This window comes from Heteronotia binoei, chromosome 3, assembly GCF_032191835.1.
Source record: "Heteronotia binoei isolate CCM8104 ecotype False Entrance Well chromosome 3, APGP_CSIRO_Hbin_v1, whole genome shotgun sequence".
NCBI classification, from domain to species: domain Eukaryota; kingdom Metazoa; phylum Chordata; class Lepidosauria; order Squamata; family Gekkonidae; genus Heteronotia; species Heteronotia binoei.
In genome coordinates, this window is record NC_083225.1 from 3,865,281 (window position 1) to 3,891,960 (window position 26,680).

Consider the following 26,680-nt stretch of genomic DNA (forward strand, 5'->3'; position numbering starts at 1 on the left):
TGCAGTGCATCCATGAAATACACATTTCAATACACAGTTGTGATAAAACATATTAGCACAGTGCCATTTTGGCTGTTTGAATGGCCTAGGGCAATGTTTCCCAGCCTGTGGGTCAGGACCCAAAAGTGGGTTTGCTAAGCCTCTGGAAGGGGGTTGCAAGCAGTGTTCCCTCTAAGCTGAGTTAGCGTGAGATTTTTAGCCTCCTGCTCACACATTTTTGTCTTAGCTCAGAAAGGATGACCCCAGAGCACAATCATTTATGCAGTAACTCACAACTTTAATGCTGGTAGCTCTCAAAGTGAACTTTTTGCTCACAAGGCTCTGCAGCTTAGAGGGAACATTGGTTGCAAGCCAACCTTCCCTAATGCCCCTTCCTGTCCTTTGCATCATTCTTACTCTCCTCACACTCCTTGACAGGATCTCACATTCTTGCCTTCCACCTCCCTTTTCAACAATAAAGGTGGGGAGAGAATCTATCTGGCAACTAGGAACTTTACAGAAGTACAAGAAAGAAGGTAGGAGAATTGGTTGGATCATGGAAGAGCAAGAGGAGAAGGGAAAGAGGTGTGAGTCATGGGCTGAGAAGTGCTGGCCGAAGGTACCAAAAAACTATGGGTCAGCCCTGAACGGTTGATACCAACTAAATTTGGATTTGTTAATGAGCATACCAAAAAGGTAGGGAACAACTGGCTTAAGGGATTTTCAATTTATAAGAAGTCTATTGAGGGGGGTGGGATTGAAGTGGGGCAATTATTGCTGATCTTCTTTGTGGTCTCTATGCTTCACACTCATGGGATGAAGTGCCAGCGCCAATCCCCGATCAGTAACTCCAAAGTCCGGGATTTTTCACAGCCCGACCCCGGTAGGCCTGTGCGACAGCCCCAGTTCGCATGCCCACCCGGTGGGCATGAATATTCCCTCCAGTGCCTTCTTTACCGCCACATCAGATAGACACGTTTGTCAACACTCCGGTCGGTAGCTACTTAGCTTTTTCCTTCTCCAGGTTTCTCTTCATTTTTTCTTCGTTCTTCGTTTCCTGCTATTGAAAAAAAAGAGAGAGAGAGAGAGAGACTGTTAGTTTAGTTGTTACAACCCTTCAGGGTTCCTCCCCCCTCCACCTTTCTCCCACCATCCTTGTCTATGGAAAAGCGTTTGGGGTTTTTCAAACAGTGCTTTAAGTGCGGGAGCAAAATTCCTTCTCCAGACTGGCATTCTCTTTGTTTGCTGTGCCTTGGGGAAGGTCACCGGGTGGAATCCTGTCATCACTGCTTGAAATTTTCTAAGCGGATGAGAAAAAAACGAGCTGCAAGACTTTCGGCAGCGTTGTTAAAATTGGCTCTTGCACCGCAGATGTCAACATCGGCGTCGACCAGTGCTTCTATGGCCACCCCGGCATTGACATTGGTTCTGGCCTTGTTATCGAGCCAACCGACCCAACCACTCCAGGGAGCCAACCAGCCCAAAAAACGTGCGGGCTCAGCATCCTTGGCCAAGAAGGCCAAAGGGGCCCGGGACTCTCGCTCCACTGAGCCCAGGAAACATAAGAAGAGGCGCCAAGATAGGCAGACCCCTTCTCCACCACCGAAGGACCCGGCGATCGTTTCGGGGGAGCCTCCGGAAAAAATCTTTGCTTCACTGATTCAACTGAAGAGCCCCTCGGGTCCAACGGATGTTCTGCACACCTCCCTTTCCAGCTCTGACCTGGAGGTTGAGCCTACAGAACGGTCGGCAGACTCGAACGATGGAGGCGATCCTAGTTTGGCATCGGACTTAGAAGTTTCACAGCCGAGGGACCGCTTGACACCAAAAATGCCCTTGATGCTCCAACCTGAGAGGTTTGGGAAGACTTCAGACCCTTTTCGACGTCCGCATCCTCTGCCCAACTGGGACCCACGACCATTTGGGGGCTGTCCTTGTCATTCACCATACCCTTGGTACCCTTCTCAGAACCCAGATTGAGATCAGCGCTCTGAGGCCTCGCAGCACTCCAGTCTCGGCACATTCTCCACTGGGTTGCTGAGATTTATCGATTACTAAGGTCATCTTGCAAGCCATTAAAGATCCTTGGTCCAAGCCTGCCTCAACCCCTATCTCTTCCAAACGTATGGATCACATGTACAGAATCCCGGAACAGGGCGCAGAGTTTATCTTTAACCATCCACGCCCCAACTCTGTGGTGGTGTCATCCTCGTCGAAGGCTAAGACGACCAACGCCTCGTCTCCAGATAATGAGGGGAAGAGGATTGATACTTTTGGCAGGTGCTTTTATTCTGCGGACATGCTTGGAATTAAATTTTCTAACTACTCTGCCTGCATGGCGAGATACCAGTATTCCCTCTGGGAGCAACTCTCACCGCTGTTAGCTGCTCTGCCTGAGGATAAACGAACCTTGGCCAAAAAGGCCCAGAGGGAGGGGATGCTCCTGGCAAAACAACAGCTACAGGCCTCAAAACACATGGTGGACACTGCAGTTAAGTCACTTACCTCGGCCATTACGTTGCATCATCACTCCTGGCCTTCTGCCACCACCCTCTAGTTAGACACCAGATCCTGGGTTGAGGATCTTCCCTTTGAAGGTGAGGGTCTATTCAGCTCCATTATGGATGGAGTCCTGCAAGAAATGGACAAGAGCATTAAGATGTCACATAATCTGGGAGTACCTGCATCTTCCTCTTGCCCTGGCAAGCCTCATCCATGGTCCAGAAGCCCGGCCACACCAAATCCAATGAGAGTTCGTAGAAGCTGCGCATGGGACAGCATGAGGCCAAGAGTTCCTTCGCTGCAGGAGGAAAAGGCAAGTTTTCTTCTTTCTCCTCTCACATGGGAAAGTCTAAGACTAGCAGGAACCCCAAGCATGGACTTTGACTTTGGCACCCCCCCTTCTCCCCCCCTCCTCTGGGACCACCCTCCTTCACAGATTTCTGCCCAACTGGGACCCACGACCATTTCTGCAAGCATGGCAGCGGATCACCACCGACAAGTGGGTCTTGTCCATCATACAGGAGGGTTATGCGATAGAATTTGTTCAGTCCCCTTCTCATCCCAGATTGGTGATCACACACCCTACGGCTGTTCTACTGGAGGAAGCTCAAAATCTTCTCAGTAAGTAAGCAATAGAACCTGTTCCCGATCATCTCAAGGGTCAGGGGTTTTACTCCAGATACTTCACGGTTCCCAAGCAGGATGGTAGACTTCGTCTGATTATGGATCTGAGGGGCCTGAATGAATTCATCGCTTATCAGAAGTTCAGAATGCTGACTCTACAACACATAATAATAATAACTTTTAATTTCTATCCCGCCCTCCCCGCCAAAGCAGGCTCAGGGCGGCTTACAACATAAAACACATTATACATCAGATTACATAAATTGCAAATAAAATCCAAGTTAAGACAAATTACAAGTTAAAATTTACAAATTACAATGGTGCTAAAACATTCGATCTTCAATAATTCCATAAAATTCAGTAACCAAGAGCAATTTTTTAGAGGCATTTCCTAGTTTATCATTGGTTGAAGGCTAGTTTATAGAGGTGGGTCTTACAGGCCCTGCGGAACTGTTCCAAACTCCGCAGGGCCCGCACCTCTACCGGGAGTTGATTCCACTGCAGTGGAGCAGCAATAGAGAAGGCCCTATCTCGGGTGGCCTTCAATCTGGCCTCCCTTGGCCCAGGGACGGTCAGCTGGTTTTTTCCAGCCGACCGCAATGCTCTTTGGGGCTCATATGGGGAGAGACGGTCCTTCAGGTAGGCAGGTCCTCGGCCATATAGGGCTTTAAAGGTGATAACCAGCACCTTGTAACGAACTCGGTATCCCACTGGCAGCCAGTGCAGTTCGCGCAGCCCCGGCTGTATGTGCTCCCATCTTGGGAGTCCCAACAACAGCCTAGCCGCCGCGTTCTGCACCAGCTGCAGCCGCCGAGTTCGGCACAGGGGCAGCCCCATGTAGAGAGCGTTGCAGTAATCCAGTCTCGAGGTGACCGTAGCATGGATCACCGTTGCTAGGTCACGGCGCTCTAGGAAGGGGGCCAACTGCTTCGCCCGTCGGAGATGAAAGAACGCGGACTTGGCAGCGGCCGCTATCTGTGCCTCCATTGATAGTGAAGGCTCCAGAAGAACCCCCAAGCTCTTGACCCTATGTGCCGCTTTCAGCAGCACACCGTCAAAAATCGGCAAGGGGATTTCCCTTCCCAGGGCACCGCGACCCAAGCAAAGGACCTCTGTCTTCGTTGGATTCAACTTCAGCCCGCTCAGTCTGAGCCAACCTGCCACGGCTTGCAATGCTAGGTCCAGGCTTTCTGGGACGGAGTCAGGTCGGCCGTCCATTAATAGATAGAGCTGGGTGTCATCTGCATATTGATGGCACCCAAGCCCAAACCTCCGGGCAATCTGGGCAAGGGGGCGCATGTAGATGTTAAATAACATCGGAGAGAGAACTGCCCCTTGTGGCACCCCACACACTAGGGGGTGCCTCCGGGACAGCTCCCCCCCAATTGCCACCCTTTGTCCCCGTCCATCAAGGAAGGAGGAAAGCCACTGTAAAGCTAACCCCCTTATCCCTGTGTCGGCGAGCCGGCGGGCCAGTAGCTGATGGTCGACCGTATCGAACGCGGCCGACAGATCTAACAACATCAGCACCGCCACGCCGCCTCGATCCAGATGCCGCTGGAGGTCATCCATCAAGGCGACCAGCACTGTCTCCGTCCCATGACCCGGACGAAAGCCGGACTGGTAGGGGTCTAAGGCGGAAGTGTCATCCAAAAAGCCCTGCAACTGCGACGCTACTGCCCTCTCTAAAACCTTACCTAAAAATGGTAGGTTCGAGACCGGTCGATAATTCGCCAATTCGGCCGGGTCTGCTGTACTCTTTTTTAAGAGAGGGCGGACCATAGCCTCTTTCAAAGATGTTGGGAATTGCCCTTCCAAGAGGGATCTATTTATGATATCCCGTATAGGATATCTAAGCTCCCTCTGGCAAGATTTAATTAGCCATGAGGGGCATGGGTCGAGATCACAGGTTGTAGAGCGTGCAGTTGAGAGAATTTCGTCGACTTCCCCAAGACTGAGCGCGTCGAAGTGATCCAGGATAACTTCAGAAGACAGGCCCAACATCCTTCCACTCATCAACAAGGGAGATTAGATGGCTACCCTGGACTTGAAGGATGCCTATTTCCACATCAGCATCCTCCCCAGCCACAAGAGGTTTCTTTGTTTTGCCATTGGGACACCCATTTCCAATACCAGGTGCTCCCTTTTGGGCTTTCCACAGTCCCCAGGGTCTTCACAAAGACCATGATTGTTGTGGTGGCTTACCTTCATCTCCAGGGTATCATCCTTTTTCCTTATATAGACGATTGGTTGGTGGTTGCTTCTCTCAGAGCGCATCTACAAGTGATTCTCAACCTTTTGAGCGCACTGGGACTTCTGGTGAACGAGAAGAAGTCTCACCTGGTCCCAGCGCAAAGAGTTCAGTTTATAGGAGCGATTCTGGACACCACCCAGCACCTAGCATTTCTTCCAGAGTCCTGAGTGTTGGATATCATCTCCCTGGTTCAACTTCTTCAGATGGTGAGATGCGCTTCTGTTCTGCAGATCCAACGTCTCTCGGGCCTCATGGCGACTACTACCAATGTTCTGCTGTTTGCGAGGCTGAGGATGTGAATCCTTCAGCTCTGGTTCATTAGGAATTACAATCCAGTGAGAGATCTCCTGTCCAAGATTCTGCAAATTCCTTCGCTGGTGCTACGCTCTCTGGATTGGTGGAGGATGACATCCAATCTTTGCAGAGGAGCTCCATTTCATCTCTCACTCCCCTCGGTCACGGTAACAACAGATGCCTCGCTGTGGGGATGGGGAGCGCACCTAGGAGATCTTTTCATAGGTGGCCCATGGCCCCCGTCAATGGCTCACCATCACATCACTTTCTTGGAGCTCATGGCAGTTCATCCGACCTTAAGGTTGTTCCTACCCCTGATCAATGGTCAGACTGTAGCTGTGATGTCAGACAACACTACAGCTGTAAGTTATATAAACCATCAAGGGGGGACTGTGTCCAGAAAGCTGTGTGTGTTGGTGATGCAGCTTTGGGAGGCTGCATAGCCTCCCAGACCTTTGTTGTAGCCACCCACCTGCCGGGAGAGCTCAATGTTCAAGTGGACTCTGTCAGCAGGGGGGAGGTTTCCCATCACAAATGGGAGGTGAACTGGAGATACCTCGAACTTCTGTTCCGGGATTGGGGTCATCCCAGAATTTTGCCACGGCAAGCAATCGAAAATGGGAACAGTTCTGTTCCAGAGGAAGGACGGATCCAAGGTCCCTAGGGGACGGTCTTCTACTTCCGTGGACGAACAAGTTCCTCTACCTGTTTCTACCCTTGCCTCTTCTCACCAGAGTGCTTCACAAGTTGGCCCAGGAGCATCCAGGGTGCATCCTAATTGCTCCGTGGTGGCTGAGACAGAGCTGGTTTCCTGTCCTAGTCATAGTGTGCGTGTGGGGGGTGTCACCACAAGTTTCCTTTGGAACCGGACCTTTTGGCTCACGGAGGTTGCCTGTTTCACCACGACATCCCTCATCTCAAACTGACGGCTTGGAGGGTCAGCTTCCAAACCTCTCTGACAGAGTGAAACATGATGTTGAACAGTAGAAAGCTGTCAACTCGCCGCTCCTATGCAGGAAAGTGGTCTAGGTTCTGGTCCTTTCTGGGGGACAAGGGTATCAGTGCACGGACTGCTGTTCTTGAGCTTGTATTTGAGTTCTTCTTGACTTTTGTTGATGCTGGGCTTAATCATTCCTCGATTCGAGTATATCTGGCTGCCATCTCGGCTCATCACGACCCTGTGGATGGCACATCGGTTTTTACACACCATACAAAACGTTTTTTGAAGGGTCTTCTAGGGCTTCACCCACCATCTAAGGTTCCTCCTCTTGCTTGGGATCTGCTGTTGGTCCTGGAGCGGCTCTCAAGGCAGCCCTTTGAACCGTTGGCTACCTGCCCATTGCATCTTCTCGCCTGGAAGACTGCCTTCTTAGTGGCCATCACTACTGCCAGGAGGGCAGGTGAGTTAGTGGCTCTGCAGTGTGATGCTCCATACATCTCTTTTCAGGATGATGGGGTATCCTTGGCCCTGGACATTTCATTCCTCCCTAAAGTGGTGCCTAGTTTCCACCTCAATTTGGAAGTTTTTCTGCCTACATTTTACCATTCTTCTTTTGCAGAAGAAAGACGTCTGCACACCCTGGATGTTAAGAGGGTATTGTTGTTTTTTGTGCATCACACCAAGCCGTTTCGAAAGGATCCCAATTTATTTTTCTCCTATGAGGCCCCTAGGTTGGGTTTCAAGATCTCTGCAAAAAGGCTTTCTCAGTGGATCACGGAAGCCATTGAACACTGCTACCTGTTGGCTAAGCATCCCTTGCCTGGGCTGCTCCATGCACATTCCACTAGGGCTATGGCTACGTCCACAGCGTTTCTGAAGGGTGCTTCCTTGGCAGACATCTGTTTGGCTGCAACCTGGGCATCTCCTCATGTCTTCATGCGACATTATGCCCTGGATGTCTGGAAGTGTCACAGAGCACAGCTGGGTATCCTGGTCCTTCAAGCCGCTACTTCTGCATAACCGCCAGCTCCCTCCTCCAGGTAAGCCTAGCTTGCTAATCTCCCATGAGTGTGAAGCACAGAGACCACGAAATAGATAAACAGGTTTCCAACCTATAAGTGATGATCTTCGAGTGGTCATCTGTGCATTCACACTACCCACCCTCCTTCCCCTCTGCTGCCAGTCATGGTACTTTTAATAGGTGGCAGCAGGAAGGAACTGGCGGGATATTCGTGCCCATCAGGTGGGCATGCGCACTGCGGCTGTCTTGCATGCCTACTGGGATCAGGCAGCGAAAAATCCCGGACTTTGGAGTTACCAATGTGGGATCGGCGCTTGCGCTTCATCCCATGAGTGTGAATGCACAGATGACTACTCGAAGATCATCAGTTACAGGTAGGAAACCTGTTTTTTCCATAGGTTGTTTATCTTTAAGGAAAATACACAGTTACGCTTGCCTAAGACACAGGTTCAAAACAGTGATAAGTTATATATTTAATGTGCAGGTTGTAATCTCCCTCCCTTTCATTTGTGTCTGAGAAGAGCTTCATTTGTTGTTGTTGTTTTAAATATATGTATGTAAAATAAAATACAGAGTGGCTTATTTTATGAAGGTGTCAGTGTGGCTTCGCCTAGGCTAACTGTAGGAAGACTTACAAAGAAGGAGGAGGAGGATATTGGATTTATATCCCACCCTCCACTCCAAATCTGAGAGTCTCAGAGCAGCTCACAATCTCCTTTACCTTCCTCCTCCACAACAGACACCATGTGAGGTAGGTGGGGCTGAGAGAGCTCACCCAGAAGGTGCCCTTTCAAGGACAACTCCTGAGATATCTATGGCTGACCCAAGGCCATGCCAGCAGGTGCAAGTGGAGGAGTGGGGAATCAAACCCAGTTCTCTCAGATAAGAGTCCGTGCACTTAACCGCTATACCAAAACTCTGTGGACTTGCTGTAGTTTAAGTCAACAGAAATCAGAAGACTGCAGTAACACTGCTTAGTATTGCACTAGTACTCTATTAGATATAAATGATCCTGTGCTGCATTACACAAAATCACCAAAGTCATGCAGCAATAGTGATGCTTTAGAGCAGGGGTCCTCAAACTATGGCCCGTGGGCCAGATGCGGCCCGCTGAGGATGTTTATACGGCCCGCCAGGTTATGGCAAAATCAGACCGGAAGTGACGTTCGACCTAAACTCATGTTAGCAACGCACACTTTCAGCACTGGGCTGAGGCGGCAGAGACAGAGTGTGAGGTGATACTGAGGTGAGGTGAGTTCCCAGGCCGGGGTGTGTGGTGTGGGGAAGGGAGAGAGATGCAGAAGACGGAGAACTGACGGCCCGCGGCCTTGTACAGTAACGGCAGTCCAGCCCTCCAACAGTCTAAGGGACAGTGAACTGGCCCCCTATTTAAAAAGTTTGAGGACCCCTGCTTTAGAGAGACACGAGTCCTAGCATTTAAGTAATCTATTTATCCAGTTCTTTTTTCCACAGAGAAGTATAAATTGATTTAACAGTTTAACAGATGTAGCCTAGCAGCCATGCCCATGGCAGACTGAATTCCTCCTAAGGACATAAATGAAGGTTGCAGTAAAGATGACGTATAATTTTACTCTGACCAATTTCACTAATTTCTCACCAACTGGGTTTGTGAGTTTTTGTGTATGTATATAAAGCGCAAATTTTGCCTTTGAGGTGGCAGTTTATAGGGGTGGACTCTAATCTGAAGAACTGAGTTTGATCCCCCTGCTCTTCCACATGCAGCAGCTGGGTAACTTTGGGCCAGTCACAGTTCTCTCAGAGCTGTTCTCTCAAGAGGAGTTTTCACAGAGCTCTCTCGGCCACACCTACCTTCCCACAGAGCTCTCTCAGCCACAACTATCAGGGTATCTGTTGTGGGGAGAGGAAGGGAGGGAGATTATAAGCCTCTCTGTGACTCTCAGTGAAAGGCAGGGTATAAACTCTTCTTATTCTTATTCTCCTCCTGTGATAGACATCAACAGAAACACCAGGAATCAAACTTTATAATATCTTCCTGGTGCAATACCGGCCTTGAGGGCCACACATCTTATTCCTCGTCTCAGTCCCTTTTGTGGTGATTCTGTGTGATTAGTGTGGCAATGTTCTGTGTGATTAACTTAGTGAACACCTATTCATTTTTCTTTTTAATAAGTCATTTTTTGTAAAAGAAAGCTAGTATTTTGCTAATCCTATCCTCCTTCCTCACACAAACGAGGATAGAATTACTTTCTCATATTGATAGGCCAGCGCCATTAGTTTATTGATATGCATTTTTGAAGGAAGAGAGTGCTTCAGTTTATTATTACTAGCATTTCCATTTATTATTGCAGTTAGCTTTGATAAACCCAGAAGATTGCAAGAAGGTTGTATATTATTGATTGGTAGAATTACACTGCAAGACTATCAAGCCAGGGAGTTGAGGAATTAATTTAATTACAGCCTCTACCTCTGCCTAGTTCAGTTGTCTCTCTGTGAAGGTTAAAGGGTATTCCACAAATGAACTAATAAACGGAGTTTACAAAGCTCTCTCTCCTACACTTTGTCATGGTATGTCTTATTATATGACAATAATAAAACCCATTATCGCCTTTGTTTCAGCCATAATTGTTTTGTGTTGCTCTATGCATTTCCCCCCTCCTGTCTCCGTCTTATAATTTGCTCTGTAAAGGCATACATAAATATGGTAAAGAAATTAAACTCTTAAAAATAAATTAATTTACTACATGGCTCTATTCAAATCTTATATGCTCACTGGATTTCATTTTAATGAAGTTCTTCAGAAGATGACGTGTGGCATGCCAAACAGTAAAATTATTTATTCCCAGAAACAGTGACATGTATTTTGTTTGGGTTTTATGTGCATTCTATGCATGAATTTTCTTAAACATACAGAACGATATTTTGTGGGTTTCTAGACATCACACAATAACCTATAGAATGATATTTTGTGGGTTTTTAGACATCACACGATAACCTGTAGAGATCCGGGATGGACACAGACAAACAATCAAGCGCTGAGGCTGTCAACTGTCTGTCAGTGTTTTTAACTTGGGGATAAAAGTCTGTAAAGTACATCTGTTTTAATACTTTCTTTCCTTGACTTTCTTGAGGCATGCCTCCCTCCACACTGATAGAAGAGAGCCAGTGTGGTAGTAGTTAAGAGCTATGGAATCTAGACAACTGGGTTTGATTCCCCATTCCTCCTCCACATGAAGCCTGCTTGGAGACCTTGGGCCAGTCACAGTTCTGTCAGAACTCTCTCAGGCTCACCTATCTTACAAAGTACCTGTTGTGAGGAGAGGAGGGGAAGGTGATTGTAAGCCACTTTGAAACTCTTTAAGGTAGAGAAAAGTGGGGTATAAAACCTACTCTTCTAAAGGTTGCAGTTGTAAGGGCCCTTTCATGGGAATGAGCTCCAGTGAATAAAATGGGGCTTACTTTTGAGTTGGCCTGTTTAGGAGTCCTCTCAGAGATCTGTGACCTGGTCTCCGCGTTCATTCATTCATATCTCATAGAGGCACTTCATAGTAAAGTGATTTTGATGTCATTAGCTCTGTGTGTGAATGGAGAATGGAGCTACTGGCAGTATATCCAAATGCATCTCTAGTTTGTATTCAGAACTAGGGTGCCACGTGTCCCGGGCAGAGTTGCTCCGCAGCACCCCCTATCCAGTGCTGAGCCCCGCCAGTTCTCCCCTCTGCCCGCCCGCCTACCTACAGTGCAACAAGGCTTCTCCCCCTCCCAGAGGGGGGAGCAAAGCCTCATCACGTCCTGCACCCTCTTAAGAGAACTCTCTTAAGGGGGGGGCAGCGGCAGTGAATTAGGCGTTTGTCTGGTATACCAGGAGCCCTGGTCAGCACCCCCCTCCCAGTGCCCTTGGCAAATGCCTAGCTTGCCTACTGGGCAAGCCAGCTCTGTATGTAATGCAAGGTTGGCTAGTATTGAATTCCTTGGAATTAACAACTCCATTTAATGCTAGGAGTTTCCTGGAAGGAGTGTACTGGTTTCCACCCTTTGATTTTCATGACGGATGTAAAATTTAGATCTACTACATAAACCTGAGTGTCTGTTTTTTTAAAAAAAATCTGTAGAGGTGTTCCATGGTTTAATACTTTGCCTGTACCATTTACCTGAATATATCCACCTCTGCTTTGTTTGCAGTCCTCTTGTGATGGTCAGCTGACAGTTCAAGTGCTTGCTCACTGGTTTGGGGATGGAAAGATGGAATACCCATTGTTCAAATTACTTGCTTTTATGAAATGGGCATAGAATAAAGCTTGCTTTGGCAACTAGGGGAAGCCCAGGCCCCAGGTCTGCTCTTATAGAAAATAACAGCCCTTTAAAGTTTAAAGGGACCAGGCATCAATAAACAGCTGTCTTGATACCCCCCCCCCAAAAAAAAACCCCTTCAGCACCTGAATTAAAATCCTGAACCAGTAAGGGTACCCTTGAAAATCTAGAATGGTGAAACAAGTGCCCTACTGATAATCCTAATCCAAATGGCCTACCACCTCTATGGGTAGCTGTCAAAATTAGAAGCTTGTGTTAAGCAGTATTGTTTTCACATTGGATTTTTATTATTGTTTTGATGATGTGCAGGAACGAGTTCCGGACAGCCCTTCTCCCGCTCCTTCCCTTGAAGAGGGCCGAAGGCCTGGAAGCCATCCGTCCTCTCATCGTAGCAGCAGCGTCTCCAGCTCCCCAGCCCGAACTGAAAGCTCCTCAGACAGAATCCGTAGGTCACCATGCATTTTCTTTTCTTTTCTCATTTCCCATTTACAATTATTTGTCTGCTAAACTGATTCCAAAGATCAGGACTGGTGTGGTGGCATTGTTAGCTTTAAACTAGGGTATGGGAGACCCGGATTCGCATCTCCCCTCTGCTGTGGAAGTTTGCTGGGTGACCTTGGGCTGCTCACCCGCTCTCAGCCTAACCTTCTTTTGCAGGTTGTTATTAGATCAAGGTGGGTAGTCATGTCAGTCTGCCTGAGCAGTAGAAAAGAGCAAGAGTCCAGTAGCACCTTAAAGCTTTGTTAGTCTTTTAAATTTTTCTATATATTTCCTCCAGCTTCTAGTACCGAACAGAATGCTGCCTTTCACAGAACTGATCTATTAAATAAGAAGTTGTGAATCCTGGACGGTAGTTAGCAGGCAGATGAGTTGATGAGATTAGTTTCCAGAATCAGCATTCACAGACCAGGCCTGCAAAAGACATGAACCACCAGGCTAAGGGTCTGCAGAACCGAACTTTTTTGACAGGCCTACAACAACTAACGTGGGAGGAGGCTGCCACTGTTATGCCGCTGAACAATATCATCTGTAAGACCGCTAATGGAGTAACAAAGGAACAGAGAACTGAGATATGGAGAAACCATCTTTGTTATGAAATCTTTTTATAGCCCCTAATAATGTAGTTTTAAAATTGTTTATATATGTTTTTTATAATTTATAATATGTTTTGTAATTTGAATTGTTTTTACCATGATTGTTAGCCGCCAGAGTCCATTCGTGGAATGAGTGGCATATAAATTGAAAGTAAATAAATAAAAATAAGATAAATAAACTGCTAGCCAGAGATTGAAGCTTGCCAGGTATTCACATTCTGCTTCGCACTTTTGCACTCTTGAGCTGGCAGGGGGAAAAGGGAGGCGTGTCAAGTGCTCATTGGGTCTCCCTTTATCACCAGTGGGCTCCATTTGCCATCACATTTTACCTTCATGCTAAACTTTTATGGAGACCTCTATTGCGATGCCATTATATTTTTTGCATGGCCTTTCACCAGTACAACCAACCTTTGACTAGGGTTCCTGAGTCCCGCTGGGCAGCTGGTGGGGGATGGGGAGCGAGCTTACCAGAAGCAGGGGATTTCATTCCACTTTTCAGCAATGTACCCATGTGACATCCAACATGACCTTGAAGTGGCATAGGGATGTTGGGGCAATGCTGTGGTTTTGGGGAAAAACTCTGTTAGAATTAGCTTCTACCATAGAGATTTTGTCCAAAATAACAGAGCATTGCCTCGATGTCCCTGGAAGTAACGTTGGAGTCACATAGGCACATCACTAAAATGTCAGATGTATCTTTCTGGAGGGGTAAATTGCCCTCAACAGTTGGCTGATTAGTGGTGGAGAGGTGAGGCCTGCAATGGGGGACCCCTGCCCGGGGGGGGGGGCGGGACTGGCCTCCCTTCATTTGAACATATCAATAAGAACATAAGAACATAAGAGAAGCCATGTTAGATCAGGCCAATGGCCCATCCAGTCCAACATTCTGTGTCACACAGCGGCCAAATATATATATATATACACACACACACACACACACTGTGGCTAATAGCCACTGATGGACCTCTGCTCCATATTTTTATCTAACCCCTTCTTGAAGGTGGCTATGCTTGTGGACGCCACCACCTCCTGTGGCAGTGAATTCCACATGTTAATCACCCTTTGGGTGAAGAAGTACTTCCTTTTATCCGTTTTAACCTGTCTGCTCAGCAATTTCATCGAATGCCCACGAGTTCTTGTATTGTGAGAAAGGGAGAAAAGTACTTCTTTCTCTACTTTCTCCATCCCATGCATTATCTTGTAAACTTCTATCATGTCACCCCTCAGTCGACGTTTCTCCAAGCTAAAGAGCCCTAAGCGTTTCAACCTTTCTTCATAGGGAAGGTGTTCCAGCCCTTTAATCATTTTAGTTGCCCTTTTCTGAACTTTCTCCAATGCTATAATATCCTTTTTGAGGTGCGGCGACCAGAACTGCACACAGTACTCCAAATGAGACCGCACCATCGATTTATACAGAGGCATTATGATACTGGCTGATTTGTTTTCAATTCCCTTCCTAATAATTCCCAGCATGGCGTTGGCCTTTTTTATTGCAAACGCACACTGTCTTGACATTTTCAGTGAATTATCTACCATGACCCCAAGATCTCTCTCTTGGTCTGTCTCTGCCAGTTCACACCCCATCAACTTGTATTTGTAGCTGGGATTCTTGGCCCCAATGTGCATTACTTTGCACTTGGCCACATTGAACCGCATCTGCCACGTTGACGCCCACTCACCCAGCCTCAACAGATCCCTTTGGAGTTCCTCACAGTCCTCTCTGGTTCTCACCACCCTGAACAATTTAGTGTCATCCGCAAATTTGGCCACTTCACTGCTCACTCCCAACTCTAAATCATTTATGAACAAATTAAAGAGCATGGGACCCTGCGGCACCCCACTGCTTACCGTCCTCCACTGCGAAGACTGCCCATTTATACTCACTCTCTGCTTCCTATTACTCAGCCAGTTTTTGATCCACAAGAGGACCTGTCCTTTTACTCCATGACTCTCAAGCTTTCTAAGGAGCCTTTGATGAGGAACTTTATCAAAAGCTTTATATGAAGCTGCCTTATACTGAATCAGACCCTCGGTCCATCCAAGTCAGTATTGTCTACTCAGACTGGCAGTGGCTCTCCAGGGTCTCAAGCGGAGGTTTTTCACACCTATTTGCCTGGACCCTTTTTAGTTGGAGATGCCAGGGACTGAACCCAGGACCTTCTGCTTACCGAGCAGATGCTGTACCCCTAAGCCACCGTCCCTGCCTTTGCCTGTACTTGACCTGAAAACAAGTCTAGCCATACTTACAATGCCATCCTAAATCCGTTCCTTTAGATGGCACTTTTATAGTATTCCTCGTGTGTTGTCTTGCTGGCACTAAAATCTAGACAAAGGGGGTTTTTTTGTCTTTTTTAATTCTATGGGAGCAGCAGCAGGAAATGCAAATTTGTAACTCATAGTGTATATTACAACATGATAGCTGGATGCATTGAACACCATCTGTGCATTTTCATGTTATTGGCATTACATACAGAGAGTAGTATACTAGAACGTTAATTATAGGAGTTGTGAATCAGAGCACTGAAAATAAGGCCTAGGTCACACTCACATGCATATCACTTATTTTCTTATCTCTTGACAGCTGGCTTTTGAACAAATGACCTAGCTAGTGAAAACAGTGTGTTTGAAGTGAAAGTTCCATAAGTAATATGCGTTCTGTGTTGGCTCACTCACACATGCAGTTATATAAACATAGCAACAATGTCCCTATTTGTAAATCCTTTTGCAGTTTTCATTGAAGCTGTGCATAAACGCAGCATTTCATTCATTTGATATGCTAAGGTCTTCAAAATCTATGCTAAATTTTAGGATTTGAAAAATAGTCAAATGGAAATTGATGCTACTTTCTAAGGTTAGAGATTCTGCATTTGGAATCTCATGGGGTCTGTCTTCCTCCAGGACTTTCTGGTCTCAGCTTATAAAAATGTTTTCAGGGTCTACAATTTCATATGTAATTTCAATCAAAATGAGTTTTTGGATATAGGAAATAGACGCAGTTATCCTAGATTTGGAAAAGAGGTTTACATTTTCCCTATGTGGTATTGTGTAAACCTTACAACAGCATTCCTGTTGTTTATATATGTGAGTGAACCATAAAACAGAAATTTATGAGGTCTTTTAAAAGGCATTTTAAGTGTTTGGCTCAGGAATCTAGAACTGGAATCAGTCTATCTAATAGTGACATGTGGCCCTCATCTGTGAATACTGAAATCTCCAAATTGGGGCCGGAGCAACATGAAGCAGACTTTTCAGGCTCAAATGTACATGGAGAGGCCTGCAGCCACAGTGGGGGTGGGCGGTGGGAATCCCAATAAGTCCTGCCCCCCCCCACTTGTCTTATCCAAGAAATCCAACTGCTAATGCAATATGGTGATAAGAGAGCTGGACTTAGAGAAGACTCAAATTGGAATCTGTACTCATCTATAGAACTCACTGTGTGACCTTGGGCCTCTCTTTGTCCCTCAGCCCTACCTGCCTGTGAAGAACAACATTATCTGGCAGAGGTCACAGAAGGTTATCCCTTGGTACTGTTCTGGTTTTGCCATTCTGCCTCCTGACTATGTCAGATGGGTATTGTAGTTCCAAAGATGTAGATTTATTCAGAAAACAAAGCCAGAAACGGTACCCAGGGATAACCTGCTACAATATAGGCCCAAGTGAAACCAGGGGCACTAATAATCAAAGATGCTGACTTATTCAATGCAATCACTGGCCCTAAAAACATGATTCATACCACCTTCAGTTTATTCACTTGTTTATCTTCCATTGTTAGATATGTCATCAAATGGCAGCAGTGCACTTCTACCCTCTATGTTGAACAAACAGGCCAGTCCCTATGCAAATAATAATTGTACATAAATCTGACATTTAAAAATCACAGTATTCAGAAATCAGTGGTCAACATTTTAATTTTCCAAGACATGACATTGTTGTCCTAAAAGTGGCAGTTCTGGTACTGAGAAGCTTCAAAGGGAGATTACAACATGAGATTGCTGAACTAGAATTCATCTGCAAGTTCAGCCCAAGGGACGACACCCCCCCCCCCCTTCCTGGGCAGAATAGGGACATAGGATTCTTATCTCACCTCTATTCCTTATTCTAATCAAGCTAACTACATTCTGCATTGTACCTCTGCATCCTGACTCTAACTGGCCCTTCTTGGTAACACCCCTCCCACCTTCTGACCTGGCTTTAAGATTGATGGATTTTCATTCCTCTTTGTATTGGGCAAAAGGGAGGTTTGACTCATGAGAGCTTATAACGCTGATCCTTAAGGTGCTATTGGAGTCAAATTCAGTTTAAGATGAGGGTGCATCCATTTTGTTCCACAGTTCACTTCCTTAATTTTTCTTTATGTAAAGTAGCTTAGTAAGCAATGCAATTTGTATTTTTCATCTTCTTTGAAAGGAGCTGATAAAAACAAAATCCACTAATTCTCAAAATACTAGTATGTAACTTAGTGTTAGGACTGGAAAGTTCAAAGGGGGAGACTCAGATGAGCAGGCCATTAGCAAATAATTGGTTGTTGTTTTTAAATAGCATACTGATTGTCACCAATTTTTTGGAGGTGCTCACTGCGGGGTGTGTGTGTGTGTGTGTTGTTGTTTTGTACATGACTCTCCAGTTGTGTGGAATTAATGCTCAGTGAAGCAATGAGATTATGCCCATGGTACCTTTCCAGACCTGCCTGATGTCCATAAATTGGGTATAATGTTGAAACAAAGCCCATATGCACTGGTATGATCTGTGCATAGACTTCAGTGTTAGAGATTGAATGAATTAGCCCTGGGACATGGGATTCTGCATGGGTAGGCACTGTTCCAACAAGTTATATCCAACATTAATAGCTTGGTCACCCAGCAGTGGGAGGTAAGTTCTCTGAACAGGTGTGATCCCACTCTCCCATGGTAAAGATCTTACAAACTTTGAGTATTACGTGAAGTCCTCAGTGACTCTTTCACACTGGCTAACCAGGTTGTTTGACATCAATAATGTGGAATTTACCTGCATTAATATATTATTTTTGGCTTCTTCTGTATATCGTACTAGCAGCTGTCCATCAAAATGGACTATCCATGAACCAGATGTTGATGGGTTTATCGCCGAATGTTCTCCCTGGTCCAAAAGAAGGTGATTTGGCTGGCCATGAGGGTGGTCACGATTTGAAAAGAATGCACATGGAAAAAGGTACAGAATGACTTTATGTTCCCACTGTATTGCCTAAAAGAACCTAATGTTATATCCCCAATGTTGGTAAACAACAATCTAAATTTTGATGCTATTGATGATGTACCCATGACACCCTTGGTGGAAACAAAAAACCAGTCTCTCGGCCTTTCTACAAGATAATATTTATTCATCTCCTTGTGTGTGCATGCGTGCATATCCATGTGATGCATTAATTATTCTAATTGCATGAAAAAAATTAAATGGTAAAAATCTTTTTAATAGCGGTGTTCAGAAGAGGAACAAATTGATTAAAATCACACTGTGAGAAAGCAGATATGAAAATGGTAGTCCTTATCTGTTCCACTTCTAAGATGGAAACAGCATTTTAGAGAGAAATTGTTTTATATAATTGGTGTGTGTCTGTAGTTGATCAAAGAAACAGTCACTTAAAGTCAACCACTATGAGATAACTGTTGATGGGGACATGTGAATGGGAGGCTGAGGGGCTTAAATTGCTTAGCTCCAGCAACTCTTAATAGTGTAAAATGAGACTGGCGGATATCATGTAATTTATTTTAAATTTAATCAGCCATCTGACTGAAAATGTATGAGCCAGATTAATGTCTATTAGTATTTCTATTGATTATTTTGCCATCTTCTCATTTGCTTGATACAGACTTGTTATGGAGTTCTACATAGGGAACATTAACTGGTATCTCTTTTTCTCCCCCCTTCAATTATAGAAATACAGTTGAGACAGGCCATAATTTTTATGCTATTTTATTTTTTGCACAGATGATTTGTGCACTTTAAGCTACCTCTGTGGAACAGTGAGATAATGAGATAATAGAGGTTCAACTCAAAAAAAGGCAACAGCTTGGTGGCAAAGCAAGACGGGGCCATAACAGCAAGCAAGGCAGTACATCTGTATGGAACTGCTATCGCTGTAAAAGATTTTAAAAGGGGACATATTTGGTGGTATAGTTTAATAGATACAAAAAGGTTCCCAGCTCTGTCTTATGTTCAACTACTGTGAGATGTGGAAGGCAAATTAAAATCTGGACACTTCCATTCTGGACAGGTGGCATCTTTAATAAGATTACACTAAAAATTAATGGGAACAACATTTCTTTTATTCAAATCATTAATTTTGGTTCATTGCACACACAACCTGTTTATGTCTTCTTGCGTGCCCCCCACTTAGACCCTGCAAATGGCATCCGTGCCGACGGTGTGATGTGCCCAAATAGGCTTGTTTGCAATACTGAGAAAATGTTTTGTCTTTCAGCCATTCTAGTTTTATGGAGATAAAAATGAACGTCTCCTTGTTAAGCCCAGTAGGCCTCTGGTAAAATAGTTGCACATTTTATATGAAATAAAGTGGAACTTGGTGGAGGTTCTGGAAAGTGAATCTCGTTACAATTATAAGCTTATCTAGTCTGTGAGATCAGTTCCTGTTGGAACTGTTGGGTTCCCCCCCCCACCCTCGCCATAGACAGGCATTATTTAGACAATCGCCTTCTTTTGTCCCCTTTCCTTCCTTCTCTCTCTGTCTCTGCCTATTGAATTGGTTGTAAATATTCATGGGTTATCTAGATTTATAGGGTATACTAAATTAAAAATTGTTTTCTGTCATGACTACATTTATCATATCTCTGGAGCCGTCCCTGCAACTTTTAGGGCAAGCTTTACGTGTATTAAAAACAAGCGGTTTCACTTACAGATATTTCCAGAGATAGTAATTATCTGTTTGCATCATTATGGACCTACAGTTCAGATGTGCAATTTTGTTTCTGACCACCTTTAATAATTCAAAATCATTAATCATTATTACAGGTGGAGAAACGAATGCAAACCAAATAAGTTTAGGCATTTTTATTCTTAGGTTGGAAAATGCCTTGTCTGCATCACTTGCCTATTTTAAAAAAAAATCTGAATTTTTGAACATTAGTCTTTAAGCATTTGTGCATAACTCTGTTTTCTTCCAAGACACATTTGTGCTAATCCATCAATTGGAGCTGGAATGACTTTTAATAATTACTTGTATGAGTTTCTGGAAAAGCTCCACTTCTTGGAGTCATCTCCTGCTCCCATCTTTTAATTCAAGTCTCCTTTAAGAAGAATGTTCATTTCAGAATATGCGGTGCACTTAAAAGTAATAGGCATATTAATTGATTTAAGAGTTGGCACCTAAGGAGGGAAAAGGTACTGTAGACACATGTGAATGTAGCAAAACTTTGTGCAGCTGTGTAGACTGGTTTTTAATAAGTTCAAAGACCATCTAAAAATCTTATTTTAGCCAGCCAGATTGAATAAGAATTGCCTATGGATATTTAATAGGGTTGCCAGGTTCACTTTTCTATCTGGTGGGGGGATTTGGGGGGAGATCCAGGGGTGAAGGGGACATCATGTGACATCCCCGACATGATGATGTCACCTGGAAGTAATGTCATCACATTGGGGATGTCGGGCAACAACATCCCTGTTTTGGGGGTGGGTTTCTCTCACCATCTAGCCGGCTGGCAGTGGGTTGAAGCCCTCAAAAGCAGGGGAACCCCTGCTCGGACCTGGTGGCTGCCAACCCCTAACATTTAATCGTTAAACTTTTTTTGTCCAGTTAATCTTTTTTTTTTCCAGTTGACATACCATAATTTTCAGCCTAGTCAGTCCCTACATTCTTGGTCATACAGAGAAGGATTGCTGGAGGAAGTCATTGTTCCCAGCTCCCAGTATGGAATGTTCTAGGATCAGGCACAGTGAGGCAGTCCATCTGAGGAGACTTGGTGGTATTTTGTTAGAAGTCCCCAAACTGAAACCTGTTTAATTTATTATGTGCCTTTATTACCATAGGGGACATCATTGATGTTATCTCTCTTGGTCTGTATGTATCTTCCAATCAAGTAGCAATTTTCATAATCTAAACAGCTACAGAATGTTGGAGAAAAAGGTGCTTCCTAGAATCCCATGTATCCTGCAATGGTTAACCAAGAGAAACGCCATGACTCAGTGGTAGGGCATCTGCTTGTCATGCAGAAGGTCCTGGGCTGAATCCCCTTCATCTCCAGTTCAAAGATCAGGCAGTAGGTGATGTGACAGACCTCTACTGAAGACCCTGGAGAGCCACTGGCACTCTTAGTAGTTAGTATAGACCCTGATGGAGTGATGGTCTGATTCAGCATACTAAGAGCCAGCATGGGTCTCTCAAGAATGAGTCATGTCAAACTAACTTTATCCCCCTTTTTTGAGAAATTTTCTACCTTGCTGGATCAGGGAGATGATGTAGACATATTTTATCTTGATTTCAGTAAGGCCTTGATTTTATCTTGATTTCAGTAAGGTTCTACATACTATCCTTGTCGACAAGTTGGTAAACTGTGGTTTGGATCCTGTTACTGTTAGGTGTATCTGTAACTGGTTGACAGATCATACCCAAAGAGCGCTTGTGAATGGTTCCTCATCCTCTTGGAGAGGAGTGACAGCTGGAGTGCCTCAACAATCTGTCCTGGGACTTGTTTTGTTCAGCAGCATCTTAAATGGTTCGGATGAAGGAATAGAGAGAATGCTTATTAAATTTGCAATGACACTAAATTGGGATGGTTCACAAGTACAGTAGAAGACAGAGTCAGGATAAGAATGATCTTGATAGGCTGGAAAGCTGGGCTAAAACAAATAAAATGAATTTCAACAGGGATAAATGTAAAGTTCTACACTTAGGTAGGTAAAATCCAATGCGTGGTTATAGTTGGGAGAGACATTTCTTGGCAGTAGTATGTGTGAAAAAGGATCTAAGGGTCTTAGTGGATCATACACTGAACATGAATCAACAGTGTTATGCTGTGGCTAAAAAGGCAAATTCAGTTTTGGACTGTATCAACAGAAGTATAGAGTCCACATCATGTGAAGGGATGGTATTGCTTTACTCTGGTTGGAACTTACCTAGAACATTTGCTCATTTTTGGGCACCACAATTTAAGAAGGATATAGACAAGCTAGAACCTGTCGAGAGGAGGGCAATGAGGATGGTGAGTGTGGAGACCAAGACCTATGAGGAAATGTTGAAGGAACTGGGCAGAGGTTTTTTGTAGCAGGAACTCCTTTGCAAATTAGGCCACCACACCCCTGATGTAGCCAATCCTCCAAGAGCTTACAGTAGGCCCTGTACTAAGAGCCCTGTAAGCTCTTGAGGGGGTTTGGTTACATCAGGAGTGTGTGGCCTAATATGCAAAGGAGTTCCTGCTCCAAAAAAAGCCCTGGAGCTGGGTATGTTTAGCCTGGAAAGGAGATGACTGAGATGTAATATGATCACCATCTTCAAGTGATATGACTGAGAGGTGATACGATGACCATCTAAAAGATGGTGCATAATAGTTTTTTGTTGCTTCCAGGCCTTGAATTCAGCAGGAGCTCACAGGAGCACAGCCCCTGAACCTTTCTGATGGTTCCCCCTCCTCCTCCCCACCTTGTCCATTGAATAGTAGGTGTGGCTGCATAACAATCCCTGGATGAGCTCCACCACCTATTTTTCTACAGAATGACCCCTGGTTGCTTCAGAAGGTTAGACCAGAACCAGCTGGTTGAAATTAAATCGAAACAGTTTATGGCTAAACATTAGGAAGAACTTCCTGACAGAGTGGTTCTTCAGTGGAACAGACTCCCTCGGGCAGTGGTGGACTCTCCTTCCTTGGAGGTTTTTAAGCAGAGACCAGAGGCCATCTGATAGCAATGCTGATTCTGATTAGGCAGATAATGAGAAAGAGGGCAGGAAGAGTTGCATCAGTACATAGTTCTTGTGGCCCTTCCTTACACGCCCAGGGAAATGCTAATTGCCACTTTGGGGCCAGTCAGCAATTTTTCTCCAGGCTAGTTTGGCAAGGGACCCTGGAGATTTTTGCCATCTTCTGGGCATGGATCCTGCAGGGGTCATTGGGGATGTATGTGTGTGGGGGGCGGTATATGTGAATTGACTGCATTGTGCAGGGGGTTGGAGTAGATGACCCTGTAGGTCTCTTCCAACTCTGTGATTCTATGCCATGTCATGGGTTTGCCTCCAGCTGGAGTCTGTGTAAAGACCTTGATTTTCTCCTAAACCAAACAGACCTTCTACCTATTTCCTGAGAGGGCAGGAAAGTTCCACCCATAGGCTTCGAATCAATGCACTCATGTCAACAGCCTTCAAACCACGCATATTTAAGAAAAATTGTTATACTTTTGCCTATATCTCCAGTGGCTTATTCAAAGAGAAAATCCATTTTTTAAAAAAATATGAAGTGTCACATTGCAAATAAATTGGTATGTCTGGCTAAAGTTTTCATAAAATCAAATTATCTACTTCCAAGTAAGCTGTAAAAAAAAGGTGTAATCTGTATATTAAAAAGAAATGTATTTATTTTAAATGTTTCTATACCTGCCTTTCTTGGAAGCATTTCAAGATCACACACTTTTTCAACCTAAAATATCTTATCTCAAATAACATATTCAGTCTCAAGTGTAAAAGTGACATTCAGGGTTCGTTTACCATTTGTGTCAAATCAAGAAAATATAAATAGATGTAGATAGACGATTTTTGTGATCTGATGACTTACTAAGAACAATACTTCTGTGAAGATGGCCTCTGTTTGTGAAGAACCATGTAATCTATTTATCAGGGATTCTAGCTCACGCTCCAGCACAGCAGGGCTCAGGGTGGGTTACAACAATGGCTGTACACACACACTCATTTAAAACAATTAAAACATAATTACACAATTAAAAAAAACAACCCTATACTAATATCAGTTGATACAACTCAGGATGGTGGTCAGATGCAAATCCTGAAAACTACCTGCATATGTGCCCATAGGTGCCAGTTTAGTGTAGTGGTTAAATGCGTGGACTCTTATCCGGGAGATCTGGGTTTGATTCCCCATTCCCCACTCCTCCACTTGCATCTGCTGTAATGGCCTTGGGTCAGCCGTAGCTTTCATAGGAGTTGTCCTTGAAAGGGCAGCTGCTGCAAGAGCTCTCTTAGTCTCACCTACCTCGCAGGGTGTCTGTTGTGACCACTCTGAGATTCAGAGTATAGGACGGAATATAAATCCAATATCTTCTTCTTCTTCAAAGATGAAACCAGATACTGGGCAGGTGGACAAAAAGCCACCAAGTAGTACAACATAAATGGTACAAAGCAGAGTAGGGGAGGCCGATGTAGCTAGATGTCTGCCGCCTCAGCCGTAGGCCTGGCAGAGCATCTCTGTTTTATAGGCCCTGAGAATAAATCCTGCAATGCCCTGATCTCACTTGGAAGATCTCAGAGGTCCATCAGTGGCTATTAGCCACAGTGTGTGTGTGTGTGTGTGTGTGTATTTTGGCCGCTGTGTGACACAGAATGTTGGACTGGATGGGCCATTGGCCTGATCTAACATGGCTTCTCTTATGTTCTTATGACCCAGTATGGTGGTGAAATTCTTTACAAAATGTTGAAAATAGTTTTAAACTTTGTTATTACAACATAGTTTAAGAACTATGTACTTGTGAGTATGAGTACTAGTTCTAAGACGATGAGGATTTTGGATGTGATTTTGGATGCCTTGCTTTCAACAGAGGCACAAACCACAAATGTTGCTAGATCAGCATTTTACCATTTTCGACAGGTCAGGCTACTGGTTCCCTATCTATCTCCTTGTTACTTAGCTGCAGCAATCCAAGCATTTCACTTCCAGACTGGATCACTGTAACTTGTTCTATGTGAAGCTGCCCTTGAGATTGTTCCAGAAACTTCAGCAGGTCCAAAATGCAGAGTGTGTCCTCACTGGAACACCTCTAAGAGCTCCTAAATAACCAGTGCTCTGCCAACTACATTGACCCCTAGTTGAATACCAGATCAAGTTCAAGGTATTAACCTTTAAAGCCCTGTATGGTTTGGGACCAACATATCTGCAGGACTGTCTCTCCCTGTATGTCTGTCGAAGAGCCTTAAGCTCTACAGATGTTGGTTTACTGGTGGTCCCCAGCCTAAAGAACATCCGCGTAGCCTCAACTAGAGTCATTGCCTTTTCAGCTCTAGGTCCTGGTGCAGTACTCTTCCAAGTGAGATCAGGGCCTTGCAGGATTTATTCTCAGGGCCTATAAAACAGAGATGCTCTGCCAGGCCTACGGCTGAGGCGGCAGACATCTAGCTACATCGGCCTCCCCTACTCTGCTTTGTACCATTTATGTTGTACTACTTGGTGGCTTTTTGTCCACCTGCCCAGTATCTGGTTTCATCTTTGAAGAAGAAGAAGATATTGGATTTATATTCCGTCCTATACTCTGAATCTCAGAGTGGTCACAACAGACACCCTGTGAGGTAGGTGGGACTAAGAGAGCTCTTGCAGCAGATGCCCTTTCAAGGACAACTCCTATGAAAGCTACGGCTGACCCAAGGCCATTACCAGCAGATGCAAGTGGAGGAGTGGGGAATCAAACCCAGTTCTCCCAGATAAGAGTCCACGCATTTAACCACTACGCTAAACTGGCACATATGGGCACATATGCAGGTAGTTTTCAGGATTTGCATCTGACCACCATCCTGAGTTGTATCAACTGATATTAGTATAGGTTTTTGGGTTTTTTTTTAATTGTGTAATTATGTTTTAATTGTTTTAAATGAGTGTGTGTGTACAGCCATTGCTGTAACCCACCCTGAGCCCTGCTGTGCTGGAGCGTGAGCTAGAATCCCTGATAAATAGATTACATGGTTCTTCACAAACAGAGGCCATCTTCACAGAAGTATTGTTCTTAGTAAGTCATCAGATCACAAAAATCGTCTATCTACATCTATTTATATTTTCTTGATTTGACACAAATGGTAAACGAACCCTGAATGTCACTTTTACACTTGAGACTGAATATGTTATTTGAGATAAGATATTTTAGGTTGAAAAAAGTGTGTGATTATTTCAGTTTCAAGCAATGAAATATTCAAAAACTTCACAGCAGCTGACATCTAAAACTAGAGAGTGCTTTTTAAATTTACAAAGCTTCTTGCATTTGTGGAAATTTCGTTTTCCATGCCAACCCATATTAAACCTCTTGCAGATTGTTAACAATGCCTCCATTCTGATGTACTTTTTTCTTAGACCTCAATTTTAAAATTCAACAGAGTTCTTTTCGTTTACAGAAAGAGAATTCTTATGTGCCTTGAGAGGCATAATAAAAATCTACATAGCCAAATTAGAATATGTCCTAAAGCTAAATGTAATTACACAAAAAAGAGGGGGGCAGGAAATCCTCACTGTTTTCAGTGATTTTTCTTTTTAAATAAACATACATACAGTTCTCCAGGCAACTTGTACCCTTGCCTAATTCTTCAGTTCCTTAAAACAAATTATTTTGCCAGTATCTCCAAGCCAGTTTAGCAAATGTACCAGCAAAACCTTCTTGGGTATTTAGAATTTTATTCCATAACTAAAGAAAACATTCATAACAGGATAACTGCAGCATTTTTAGACTTGCAGCTATAGAAGCACTTCTGACTGCATGTTGACAATTACTTT

At 44.5% G+C, this 26,680-nt stretch overlaps 1 protein-coding gene across 1 annotated transcript in view; it reads left to right on the top strand.

Annotated features, from left to right (window-relative positions):
* The window catches only part of DACH1 (dachshund family transcription factor 1), a 653,381-nt gene that overhangs the window by 449,327 nt on the left and 177,374 nt on the right, over positions 1-26,680 (top strand). Inside the window, exons 7-8 of the mRNA XM_060235063.1 lie at positions 12,214-12,349; positions 18,051-18,185. Of these exons, the coding sequence (XP_060091046.1) occupies positions 12,214-12,349; positions 18,051-18,185 (271 nt within the window). The remainder of the gene's footprint in view (positions 1-12,213; positions 12,350-18,050; positions 18,186-26,680) is intronic.